This window comes from Telopea speciosissima, chromosome 2, assembly GCF_018873765.1.
Source record: "Telopea speciosissima isolate NSW1024214 ecotype Mountain lineage chromosome 2, Tspe_v1, whole genome shotgun sequence".
In the NCBI taxonomy this organism is placed as follows: domain Eukaryota; kingdom Viridiplantae; phylum Streptophyta; class Magnoliopsida; order Proteales; family Proteaceae; genus Telopea; species Telopea speciosissima.
Window position 1 is genome coordinate 2,969,353 of NC_057917.1, and position 13,993 is coordinate 2,983,345.

The 13,993-nt window shown below is 39.2% G+C and overlaps 1 protein-coding gene across 1 annotated transcript in view; it reads left to right on the forward strand.

The window, feature by feature from the left end:
• Positions 1-11,113: 11,113 nt before the first annotated feature.
• Positions 11,114-13,993, forward strand: part of LOC122649726 (reticulon-like protein B5) — a 39,706-nt gene continuing 36,826 nt past the window's right edge. The window contains exon 1 of the mRNA XM_043842970.1: positions 11,114-11,331. Coding sequence (XP_043698905.1) covers positions 11,151-11,331 — 181 coding nt within the window. The 5' untranslated portion in view covers positions 11,114-11,150. The remainder of the gene's footprint in view (positions 11,332-13,993) is intronic.

A 13,993-nucleotide genomic window follows, 5' to 3' on the forward strand; every position in this document is an offset into this window, starting at 1 on the left:
AACATTCGCATTTCTCGTGGTTTAGGGTTTTCTCCCAGGCCTAGAGGACTTTCCGGTTATTTCCTCATATGTGCTCTTTCGTTTGATGTTAGGGTTTCTCGGTAACAAAAATCTGGCCGCTTCAGTTTCTGTATATGTTCAAGTTTTACACTGTGACTTGTGAGCACTGGAAAACTGGCCTGAGGAATACGATTTTCAATTTCCCCCCCTTTCTTTCAAGTTTTTGTTGTCATCGGACACTTGGTATCTGAAGACTGTATAGAGAAAACAAGTAACGAGGGAGACTCTTTACGGGAAACAGTACCCCTTGGGACAATTAGCGTCATGGAAGCTAAAAATGTTGAGCAATCATATCCAAAAATGGCTGATGGCAAAGCTGGTTTAGGGCTAATTAACAGAGAGAATGGACAAGCTCTCGCTAATTTCAAGTCTCCTTTGCCTTGGGTCTCGTCTCCTCCAAGAACCGTTGAGACTGAAGGTTCCGACCGTAGCCCAAGGACGCCAGAGGAGGATGTTTTTGACTCATTTGCACCGGGCCCTGAGGAGTTGATGTTGGCCCCCCGGTGCAAGAAATACTTGGATGAGTCGCGGAAGAGAGTGTCGGTAAGGCTGAATTTTGGTTCTTCTGTTGAGCCCATGGAAGTTGGTAAGGTAGACGAAGGATTGGATTCTATGGAATGCCTTTCACAGGAACAGATATTCTTGGAGACTGTGTATGAATCTATATTGGAAGCTATTATCTCAAAGCAGGTTGAGAGGGTTCGTGCTGAGACATCGCCTCTGCGTACAGATTGTGATGGTTTTAGCACACCCCAATCGTTTCCTCGTATGAATGGTGTTGCTGAGACCTGCCCTGGTGCACCTGTGGTTGTGAAACCCATGAGAAATTTAAGGAATATTGATAAGGGTTTATGTCGGAAGCTTGAATTTTAAAGTAACTTGACTTCACCAGCTCTGGGTACGCCCTTTGACTTCACCCGCACTCTACCAATCTTAACTGCGGAATTTCATGAGTAAGTCTGTACCTGCTACTTTAAACTATTTCACCATTTTTGAATTGTATAGTCAATTGTCACTGTCAGTGCTGAGTATTTTGTCATCGATTAATCGTTCTTGGTCATAGGTTATGTTCTTGTATAGTATTAGTATTATTATTATTTTTTTGGGGGGGGGGGGGGTGGGGGAGGGATGGAATCTTAGTTATTGATTTAGTTTTTTTGATATTTCATTTTCTGTTCCCGAACTGAAACAATAGTGATCAAGAAACTTTCCATGTCGCCCATGTTAAAAAGTAAACTTAATGTTGCTAGAGGGACTTTAAACACAAAACCCTCCATATTACATGGTGTAGCCTTAATCACTAGGCTAGATTTGGTTTTCCAGTCTGAAAACCAGCTTCAATAACAACAACAAACTCAGCCTTATACCAACTTAATGGGATCGGCTACATGGATCCAAACAAAACACGGTAAAGAAAACTGAGTTCTAACCAAAAAAGAGAAATAAAAGATTGGAAAAGAGGGATGGGGAAAGAGAAGAGAAATGCGAAATTGAAAATGAAAAATGAAAGATGAAAGATAGTAAGAGCAAAGAGGTACAACCCAACAAGTCAGGAGAATCTCAGCTAAATGGGGTTTGCTACTAGTTCCTTGCCCTCCAATAGGCTCTATCCGATGTCATACTTGGTGCAAGACCTAGACTATGCATGGCCTTCCTCACCACTTCTCCTATGGTCATTTGAGGCCTGGCCCTAGCTCTTTTTGCCCCTTCAATCGAAATCATATCACTCCTCCTTACTGAGGTGTCCCTATGCCTCCGTTGAATATGACCATACCACCTCAAACGACTCTCCCGGAGCTTGTCATTGATTAGGGTGACTCCCAAGTCCGCTCTAATACGTTCATTTCTTACTTCATCCTTCCTTGTTTTTCCACACGTCCATCTTAACATCCTCATCCCTGCTACGCATAGCTTATCGGTAGGACACTTCTTAACTGCCCAACATTCTGCACCATACCTCATAGCTGGACGAACAATAGTTCTATATAACTTTCCTTTAAGCTTTAGAGGAATATGTCGGTCACACAACACTTTGCTTGCACCTCTCCACTTCAGCCATCCCACTTTAATTCTTTGTGAAACATCATCCTCTATTTCACCTTCTTTACTTATGATTGACCCCAGATATCTAAAATAGTCATTTTGCGGTATCTCTCTTTCCTCAATTCGCACCATATTAATATCCATCATAGTGTAACTAAAATTACACATGATATATTCCGTCTTCGTTCAACTAATCTTAATCCTCTTGTTTCCAAGGTTGACCTCCAAAGCTCTAACTTAGAGTTGATCCCTTCTTTTGTTTCATCCACCAAAACAATTTCATCATTGAAGAGCATACACCATGGGACCTTGTCTTGAATGTTCTTGGTTAGATCGTCCATGATAAGTGTAGATAAATAAGGGCTTAAGGCTGATCCATGGTGTAACCCAATCGTAATTGGGAATTCGTTGATATGTACCTCCGTGCAGAGAAGCATACGAGGAGGGAACCTATGTACCTTACTCCTTTGTACATCTGACATATTAGATATCCACTGACATTAGATTGAAATATCCAAACAAAATAAATGAGAAAAAAATTGTTTTTGGTCATCAGACTGAAATGGACACACCATAATGAAAAATTCACGTTAGGTTGGAATACCTGGGTTCTAAATTGTTACTGAAATTGGTTAAATACTTTTTTTCCTTAAGGGTTGAAATCAGCCCCTGGCAAAATTTCATACCTTGAATAAAACTTGTTTACTTCCTATAAGGCTCTTGTATCTTAGTTAAATTATCTCCAGATTCTAATAGTTTCGTGACTTGGTTACTGATTTATTGAAGATCACATAAGATGCTTTGACATATGACAGAAATTTATCATGTCATATAAGGATTATGTCACTCTCTGCAAACCAAACTGAAGTCTTGGTTACTGGTTAATCATGATTTTGTTGGTCTTAATGCCATAGATATATAATTATAAGGACCCTTTCTAATCATTAGTAAAATCTTGTTGCATTGATATCTAATTTTTAGAGAAACTACGCTTGGGATACCTCATGTTTGATTTATTATGTTTGGGTTACCTCACTGTTCATAAATATTATGTTTGGGGCCCGTATCTCATATTTCATTAAGGACTAAGTTTCCCTCCACCACCCGATGAATGGATTCCCACCTTCACAAACCCCTCCTAGGTTTTAGTATGTTCCCCAAAATTCCCTCCGACACCCCCTGCATGAAGGTCACCAATGGTTCTTGAAAATTAGGGTCTTGGAATTTGAGATTTGGTTAGGATTCGGTGTCTCGAAAATGGAAATGGGATTTAGGTGACGGTAAACTTCTGAAGCTTTATAATCCATATATTAATTTTGTTTTTCTATTTGTTTTTGGATTTTTATCACTTCTGACTTTGAGTGAATCCATTTATTGCTGATTGAGTCTGTCTTAGTGGATTTCTTGGCTGTAATGGACAGAATCGAATCGATTCTCTTTTCTCTTTCCATCTTTGAAGTTTTAGATGAGTTGTAATATGGCTTGATTCAGTGTTTTGAGATTTGTTTTGAACTTCCTTTATCAAGAAATTTCGGTGCTTTTTGGTTGTTCACTTCACACTGTTATTTCTCCTGGACAAAATCCGTGTTTTTTCGTTTTAAATACTTTTGCTGTTTCAGTTTTCAGCTTCTGTGAAGTTTTTGGGTTCACTGAATTCTCATCTTTAGGTCAATTGAGTGCTGTGTTGAAGCTAAATTGCTTTCAACGTTAGAGGAATTCCATCCATGATGCCAATTTAATGTGATTCTTTCTTCCTTATGTACTGAAACAAGCTTCTCTTTGGGTTAGAGATTTTTTTTTTTAGGTGTGTATGAAAGGAAAGTAAACAATGGTCTCACGATCATATTCCGCTGTCTGGATGTATGAGACGTTGACTTCCCCCTTATAATTACGGTTGCAGGAATAATCGGAAGCCATGATGATGACCCATCTGATAGTATCTGCTCATATCTTTCTTCCTCCTCATGTTTGATATATTATATTTGAAATACCTTTTTTTCATATTTCCAATTTTACCCATACCACCACCTCTAACAGTCCTCCCATCACCCCCCCCCCCCAACCACCACCAGGAGTCAGGTGGGATGAAAGCTGGGACATATTTGAAGGTCTCAAGCAGGACCTGAGACGCATCTCCCTTAAGGCAACCTACATAAATGACCTCAACTTTGTCTTCTCCAAAACCATCTTTCAGCTGAAGAAGAGGTCAGAGGAAAAACAAGTAAGGATAAGTAGCACATTTTGTTCATTATCTGCTTTTGGGGTGTGCAGCTTTTTAAGACAATTAATATTGTTTATTTCTAACCATTGTTTTTTCTTTTCTCTTGTTATTTTTCCTGGTTTGACTTTGTGTTTAATTGCTTATTTCAGTGCTTCTGTGCTTTTTTTTTAAAATGATTTTTTAGTAGTTCCATTCAGACACTTCTACCCTTTCTTTCTAAATCATCTTCTACAATATGATTTGGATATACACTTTTCATATCAATTCATGTAACTATTTTTGTCACTCTTCGTTTCTTCTTTTAGCATGGTTGGCACTAAATCTCCTTGTTTAGAACCAATCCAACTGTTCTTTCCCCTCCCCCACACTTCATAAACACCACAGTTTGTCTAAGAATGGATTCCTGTTGCCATATGCTGATTACTGTGTAATTAAGGGTTAAGTAAAGCAAAGTTCTTGGGAAGTTCCATTTGTTGCATTCTCATGTCCATTTCCATACTGGTATTGTGGTATATTACCAACAATTTTTGGATGAGTCAGGTTGATTTGATGAACCTCAATTGAAAGGTGAATGGTGTCAACTAATGGATGCCCATGTAACTATGTTCTTCTGAATGCAGTACTGAGTCCAAGCCTGAATGGGGAATGGCTTTCACTTGGGCATCAGTTTGCACTTCTCTGAATTTAACAGCAAGGCAAATGTGTGGACTGATTAAATTCGAGTTCTGTGTTTCTTAGGGTGCAGGGAGCTCTTTATTTATGATTGTTAATGGGAATCTTCAGAATCGTAAACCACAAAACTTTGGGGTAGGAACTGTTGGATTCTCATGCTTTGCTTCTTTATTTGAATCTACCCTTAAGATACATAAGCATAAGCATGGATATATTTATCTAAAGGGAGTGTCTGAATGACACCTCTGATACTTTTATATGTCTATCTTAAAGAACTTTCGAGAATAAGATAAGGGACTGATAAAGAAGGTGCCAAGTTCTAAATACACTTATAGAGCTGCTATGAAGACTCTCTCAATATTACACATTTTCCTTGATTGTTGTTAAAATCTTGTTGTGCACAATGTACTCAGAAACTGTGTAAGATAATGATTACTCTTGAGAATGATATAATAGTAAGTTTTATTTTTTTTTAATTTAATAAATAATATATTAGTAAGACTATTTAAATCTATTTTGAAAACCCTCTTTTTAGTTGTATCACTTTGGGAATCAAGATAAGGACGGCATAAGTTTTTCTTAAGTGAAAAAATGGGGGGAAAAGTTCTCTGAGTGACAGGTATATAGAATCTCGTACGCTTTTTGCCCACACCAACGCTTTATTAACCCTTGATGGAAGGGAAAAAGATCCCAGCCATTCAATTAGGATGGCACTGTATCTATCCCTCAATCATCACTTCATCCTCTCTGTATCTCTCACCACCCTCCTGCAACACACCAAGCTTCACATGTCACCTCTCTATTCCAACCATGGTGTTAATGTATATATTGATGATATCTTTTCTTAATAGTTCGAGCTTTTAAGTGAAATGGTAACTAACATGGTATTAGAGCTGTGAGGTCAAGGGGACTCTTGAAAAGTGCATCGGAAGAGTTTTCTCAATATTTCTTTGCTCTCGGGGTTGTGAAAATGTTTATCATACCTCTTTCTCATTGTGCACAGAGATGATATGTCGATTGGAGATTTTACTTCTGTGGTGGTCTCGCATATTCTGTCCAACTGCTCTTCTAGAAAATGATTTTGCCATATGATGCTCTTTATCCAAATCCCTCGTAAACCTTGGATCTTGAGTTCCCATGATTCCATTCCATTGCTAGAATCATGATAATTGTATCCAAACGGTGATTGATTGTGTTTATTATCTCTATTCATGTCACGATTAAGCCTAAAGCGTTTTGCACTAACACCATTTCTGCTAATCATAACTTTACGGACAAGGTATCCTCCATTCGTAAGGGGTGAAGGCGTGAAACTCCTCCAGGTGCCATCACGACCTTGAGGTTGTCCGCAGAAATTCCCTTGAAGCAACATTCCCACCATTGTTATTACAGCGTGGACCCAGCCCATCATAATGATAATCATAAATCATTATTCTTTCTGGAGTGAAAGAAAGTAATTGTGGGTTTGCTGAACTGTACACTGCAGGCACACCAAAGGTGATTTTCAGGGACGAAATTTTGCTGCCACCACCCGGGTTGCAGAAATGATCCTGCTATCCGATTCACAGCCAAAGAAATAGAATAAAAAAGGGTATCTTGGAAAATATTATAACCTAGGTGGTTATTTGTAAACCCTAAGAGGAATGAATTATTTCATTTCTTTGGCTGCAAGCCCAGGTAACAAGAACATTCCTGCAACCTGGGTAGCTAACAAAAATTTTTCCGACTTTCAGGTCACCAAAAACTCCACCAGCAACAGGCATGACGATGGTGGTGTAACACAAAGCAAGGGAGGAGAGTGTAGAGGCAGGCAATGGAGTTGGTTAAGATGACGACTAGGCCGGCATTTATGATGAAAAGCTCCATAACTGGAGAAAGGTGCCGGCACCAACATCCACATGCTCTGCTTTTAAGGAACTCCAACTGTTGAGAGAGAGGGTAGGGGAGAGAGAGGTTCCTCCAGCAATTGAAGGAGAGAAATGGAGTGCTTGATCTAAGAATAGATACAGGAGTTCCAAGATAGATGGTATTTGGATCAATATCCTTAACTCCCAATAGTCTTTACACAGGATTTAGTAGCTTAATCAAAAGATCGACCAGAAATCACACTGTTCTTCTCAAAATTGATCTATTGATCAAAGAGATTTTAAAATAAATCAAGAATAGCTTTTAAATCTAATACATCACTCTTAGTTGTTTAGCAGATGAAAATTTCATTAGCAAATAACAAGGGAGAAATTGCAAGTCAACAATTAACCAAAATAAATTATGAAACATTTTTAACCAAAAAGTTGGAAAATAAGTTATGGTATTTGTTGGAATTCAAATGATTTAAATAGATGATTCAAAATATTAGAGAGTTATGTCTTTTCTTAATAGTCATCTAAATGACCATAGTTGTTTTTATTGAAAGGTATGTTTGAATGGTCAACAAACATAACTTGTGGGAAAAGACGTGTCGTATGAGCATTTCTTTTGGAGACACCCCTTAGAGGTGTTTCTTCCTTTCTTATATATAGAAAGAATGCTAAGTCTATTGCTTTAATAGTTTTAGACAAATTCCAAATTGTATATTTTGTTTTGTGTTTAATTGAACACGATTCTGAAGTGTCCCAACATGACCTAGTCTGCGAGTGCAGGTTGACTTGAGGGCCAATAGGGGTTGTCTTATATTGGGAGATTACTTCACACCAAATTAATTGCACCAATAAGGGGTGGAACTAAAGTCTTAAGGAGGGTGATGGCATGACTCAACTCTACCGATTCCTCAAATCTCTCCATGTATTTTCATGTTTGTGACACTATATTTGGTCTTTGAATTTATTGTCATCACCCTTGGTCTGTCGATGGTTTAGGTTTGCACTCTATCCTCTTTATTTACATGTGATATCATGTACACTTTGAATTTTTTTCAACACACATGCTTTTAGAGCTTTTTATATGTCTACATGGGAAAATTATGGGTCGAAACTTTCTTGGTTGATGGTTGATTATGTTGGCACACCAACAGAATTGCCATGTGGCATATTTTGCCCCCTTTCCCGAGGGACTTCTTATGATGGGACATCGAGGGATCCTGCCACAAATATTTTTTATATCATCATCGTCATCATCAATATAGGTGGTAGCACCAGAGACATGTTACCAAGCTAAATAACACGTCCCAATCGATATCTGCCAAGTGGTAATCGACCACAACCTCAAATTTGATGCACCAATGCGTCTTATCATGCCCAATCTACTTAAAACTTTTAGGAATTTTCAAATTACGTGAGAAATATAGTTTAAAATATGGTTAAAAAGTCAACGATCATCTACCATCCAAAGCACACGAGACTAATTAAATACAAGTTAGGCAAATCATATTTGACCACGAAATTTGACATGCCACTTATTCATTATCCACAGGGTCGAAAGTTCCCACATCATTATCCTTGTGGACATAAGCGATTGATACAAGTTAAGCTTGTAAATATCCATGTTGTCACATTTTTTTTTTATTGGCTCTGTTTGTTTCGACATAAAATTTTACCTGAAAAATTTTACTTGAAAATTTTCACTTCAAAAAATTTGACATGTTGAAAAGTTTTTCAATGTTTGTTTCTTGATGGAAAAAAGCATTGAAGAAACTAAAGGGAAAAAGATTGCCACATCGCTAGTGTACAATTTTTTTTTCTTAATTTTCTCTCATCTTTTCTCGAAACATAGCTCCATATGGGTGATATCTTTTTTAAGACACCTATTGATGTGGCATGTAGATTTCTCCCCACATTACCAAATAATAGTAACAGTAATATTAGGAAAACATAATGCTACCAGGACGTGTGCGGTGTGCCTTTCTATTGGGGCACGACGGTAATTTTGTGCACCTATGTCTGGGCACAAGGGCAGCGCACCGCATACGCCCAGGTGGTGTTCTTCGTGGCCCTTTTACGTGCCCTAATTATCATTACCGCCATTCATGGTGGTCATTTTGCCCCCCATATGTTTGGGTGTAGGGGATATACAGTCCCTCACAGAGAGCGTTTTCATTATTATTATTATTATTATTATTGAAAGAATAGTTTTCCTAAGCACATGCATCTATCACAGAACCTATGGATAACAGTATAACACATCTAATTATGTCATATGGCAAGTTGGATGCGATGAAATTTTATGGACCTAGCCATGGTCTGTTGCTCATATGTCCAGTTTTAGCATGAGAGTTTATATGATTGAATTTGTATAAATTGATATGTGACCAGTCTAAAATATTTCTTAGATATTCAACAATATATATATACTCCATAGATTTCATGGTGAGTAGTGCAAAATTTTAGTAAATTTTAGTAGGGAGAATGTTGCTTGGTCGCACCCCCCTATGCCTTCTCAAATGAGCGTGCAGAAAGACCATCTCACCCCTGCTGGTCGATGCCCATGTGTGTGCTGTCATTGGCCCAGCTATTGGCGCAACGGCCATGCAACCAAGCATCATTCTTTTCCCCATTTTACTAATGTACTTTATATACTTTTGGGAAGTAGTTTTCAGTCGGGAGTGTGGCCTAAGCCAACACTCCCATGTGTCTATGCCTCTCCTCCTCAACACAAGGGGGCAGAGGTGTCTTTTCATATGGGGAGGAAAGAGATAGACTCATGGGTCCCAATAATATCTCTTCTCTCCTCTGCTCCCATTGATTTGGCATGAGAATTTGATGATGAAAAAAGAATGCTACCTAGTCGTGTGGTTCCTACACTCAGACATAGGAGTATAATATTGCATGAAATTACCGTTCAACTCCAGTGAAATAGAAAATGTCATTTAAACAAATCCCTCTGCATACTTTCTCATTGACCCCTACCTTTGTGCAGGCACTACACAGCCAGAGCGTTCTCTTGCCCTATAATGATATTTCCAAGTCACGATCATTGAAAGACTCGTGAGATTTTTTGTTGGGTGAATGTTCTCTGCACCACAGCATACTAAGTGTAGGCTACGCCCAGACACAAGGGGTGGGATAGGATGGGAATTTCGGCCATTCAAGAGGGTGGGGCTGTCATTTTGCCCAACCCATGTGTCAGCAGATGCAACAAAGAAACGGTTCCTCCAAATCCCAAGTGGGGCCCAGGGTCTTGGGGGAAGAATAAACAGTTTTACAAGACGGGAGAATTTGACGGAAGGGTAAATAGGACAAAAGGGTTCCCGCCCTCCCTCCACCATTCCATGGCCCCGATAGTAGAGTACTCCTTTTAAAAATGATCAGAATTTCGCTCGTCCTCTCATACTTCCTATCGATTCGCTGTTTTCTCTCTCTCTCTCTGAACGTTGAGGCCACGACGCAAATAGTCAATACACAGTCGGAGTTGGATTCATCCAAGCATCAGTCTCAGGTATATTAACTCTCCTGCGACTTTGACGGAAATTAAAACTCTATATTTTGTGCTCCTTCCGTTCCCCATGCTGAAACTTTTATTTCTCCGTTGGAAGGGGAACAGAGAATTGCAGGGAGGAAGAGAGAAGATCACCAAAATTTTCATCGTTGTCTCTACATTTCCGGGGTAAGAAATTCTTGATCATCCTCCTCAGCGACTGTTCTTCGTTTATTCCCTATAGATCCTTTCTCCGAATGGTTATTCCTTGAAATCACTTATATGAATTCTGTTTCATTGATGTTCGTCGTTTTTTTAAACAAAAGGAACCTTCTATAACCATTCTTTTCTGTTTTTTTATTATTTTTTTTATTTTTATATAAATTTCATTCTTTACCGTTCATTTTGTTCTTAATCAATCTATATGAGTTATGGAACCTTCAAAAATATTTTGTAGTTTGATCACAATCCTGGAAAGATCACATGATATAATGCAAGATATATTCCATTTTTTCTCTTGAAATTTGAATCCATCATGCCTATGGGAGCCAAAGCTTAAACATTCTGGTGTGCTGTCTCTTATTTTTTCCCCCGCTTCTCACTCTTTAACGATGACTTGGTCAAATATTTTTTCCTCGGTCACACGTTGTTAGGAGTATGGTCTGTCGATGTCTGCAGTTTGTGTTTCTCGGATTTTTTTTTCTTCTTGTATTTTGATGTTTGCAGATGATCTTTCGCCTTCTGTATTATGGGTGATCATTAATATTCTTTGTCCCTCCCCTACCCTCTTTTTTCAGAGCATAGGATGTCGGATCCTGTCGAAGACGTTGGTTCTGAATCTCTAATGGAGAAGATCAACGATAAGATTCACAATCGCAATGACTCTTCTTCATCGGATTCAGAAAGTGAAAAATACTTGCCATCGAGAAAAAATCGATTATTCGGCAGGCAGAAACCTGTTCATGACATTCTCGGTGGTGGAAAGTGTAAATATATCTTTAATTTCTCATCTGATCTTTTGATCATGTTTTACTGCGTTCTTCTGCTTTTCTATCCGCTCCCGATTTTGGTGTTTACTTTGTGTTGCAATAACATATCATGTCTTGACTGCTATGCCACCCTCTTTATTAAATTAATATTCTTATTCAAAGGTTATAGATAACGCATTAAATTTTTATGCTTTATGCTCTCTTCTGCAATTGGAAATTACATTTGATAAGTTGTGTTTCTGAATTGAGAATAAAATTTTCAAATGCAATCTTCAATTTGCGGTAGATAACATAAAATTTATCTATTGATCCAGTAGATATGAATTATTTATTTATTTATTCTTGAGATTGAAAGTATGAAGCAAGCCTCAAAAGGCCAATGCACTTGACTATTTTGACCGTATCTGAAATATTTGTTCCTCTGGTTCTTTTATACCAATTGCAGGAATCCAATGTCCTTGAAAACATTCTTCTCTTTTTTTGCATTTCGAAATAAAGGACTTTCCTACTATGTGGCATTGCCTCTCTCTTTTCCTTTAAAAAAAAAGGTTGGTGTTCTCTGTGAGGAGAACGTGGTCCCTGTGCGCGTGGGGGCTAATGAGAGAACGCATCGGCATCATGGGGGCGGGGGAGGAGCGGTCATTTCATCCCCCCTCTGTGTCTGGGCGTGGGTGGTACATTCTCCCACAGAGAATTTCTTCCAAAAATAAAAATAAAAAGAAAACTTACATTGAATATATCCTGTATTAGCTGGATTTTCAAGTAGGAGCCAGAGACAGACTAATGTAAGACTAGAATACTAGTCCCAAAAACCCACAGAAATTCAAATAGGAACATAATCAGAATTAGAGACTTAGGGTTTTTGATCAAACCAGCCAAGTGATGGTCACCCCACTTGGATCGAGTGTAGAGAATAGTAGGGGGTAGCTTGCCTCCAAAATTGATTCAATTCTGATGGTCTGATGTAGAGATATTAAAGAGTCACCAAAATAGAAGGTTTGAAGAAACCTTCCAAAACAAAGCTGTTCTGGGCTTCCAGCAATAGCTGAGTGTCAGGCTTGGTGAATGAAACCTGGTCTGCAACTTTGGATCAATTCTGATGGTTAGAATTGGAGATGGGAGGATGAGACTGAAAATAGAAAGTGAGGGAATTATGGAAGTCTCGGGAAGTGGGATGGGGTGGAAGTGTCAATCGAGTGGAGGTAATTGAAGGGGAAATTTGAGTTTCAAAACCCAGCAGGGTTGGTGTTGATTTGAAGGTGTTGTTTTGGAATTAGAAGGTTGCAGCCAAAAGAGTTGCAGAGGTGCAGCACAACTCCAATTGGTGGATCTCCTAGCAGCAGCAATCACAGTGAGTGAGGGAAGTCTTCAGCCTTGAATATTATTCACCGGCAACAGCAGAAACACACTTGAGTGGCTTTCTGGGCAGAGGTATGTTCACAGCAGCCTTGGTTCGATGGAGCTTCTTAGCACCTGTGTTGATCTAAGGGGAAGCAGCAGCAGCTGTTGCAGCCACAGATCAGTGGTAGCAGCACTAAAGGAGCTCAAGCAGGGTAATGAAGAGACGAGAAGAGAAGATAGAAGAAGGGGGGTAGGGAGAATGGCTCTCTCGGCCTGGGTCTCTCACCCACAGCCATCTCAGCTGTTGAAACAAGGGGAAACTCCCATACTCGATGACTAATTTGGCCAGAAGATTCTTTTCTCAAAAATTCTGTTCCTTCATTAAGATGTGATGCCTACTAATAGTGTTAGCAGAACAGTTTAGAATGTAATGCTTGAATGATCACGTGATCATTGAGCCCTCTTATTTATAATATTGAAAGAATGGACAGAATTACAAATAAGTACCCTCATTCTACTAGCTATGGTGGGAAAAACCCCAAAATACCCTTTTGGGTTACACCACTCAACACTCCCCCTCAAGTTGGTGCATAGATATAACACATGCCTAACTTCACCAAATTAGGATGAAACATTTTTCCACTCAATCCTTTAGTGAAGACATCAGCAAGCTGATCACCTGACTTCACAAAAGGTATACAAATCTGTCCACATTCTAACTTCTCCTTGATGAAGTGTTCGTCAATCTCCACGTGTTTGTTACGGTCATGTTGCACTGGATTGTGGGCAATGCTAATTGCTGACTTGTTATCACAATACAACATCATTGGACGATGAACAAAATCACTAAGATCTTGAAGTAAACTTTGAAACCATAATAACTCAGATTTTTTTTTTAGGTGAATAAATATGAAATACCTTACCCCAGGGGGGGCAGGGAGAAAAGGAATATACAAGGGAGAAGGGGGGAGGGGGAGAAACAACAGCCAACCTACGCAGAGGTGGTAAGAAAAAGAGAGGCCAGATCAAGGCCCCAGTAGACTGCAACGTGCCTGTTCCTAGTGGTGTCTCTGACAGTGCAAAGGTGGGCACGGCTGAGCTTGGAAGAGACTTCAAAGGAGATGGCTTTCCAAATCAGATCGAGAGATCGAGAGTTGGAAGTCCATCTCCTAAGGTTATGCTCCATCCAAATGTGGTGAATTGTAGCTCCAAAGACCAGCTTTCCGATGGTGTCACAGATCGAGGTCCCAGAGAAGGACTTAGCCACCCAAAGCCATTCTCTGTCAAAGGGAAGGGGTCTCCTGTTTCGGTGCCAGAT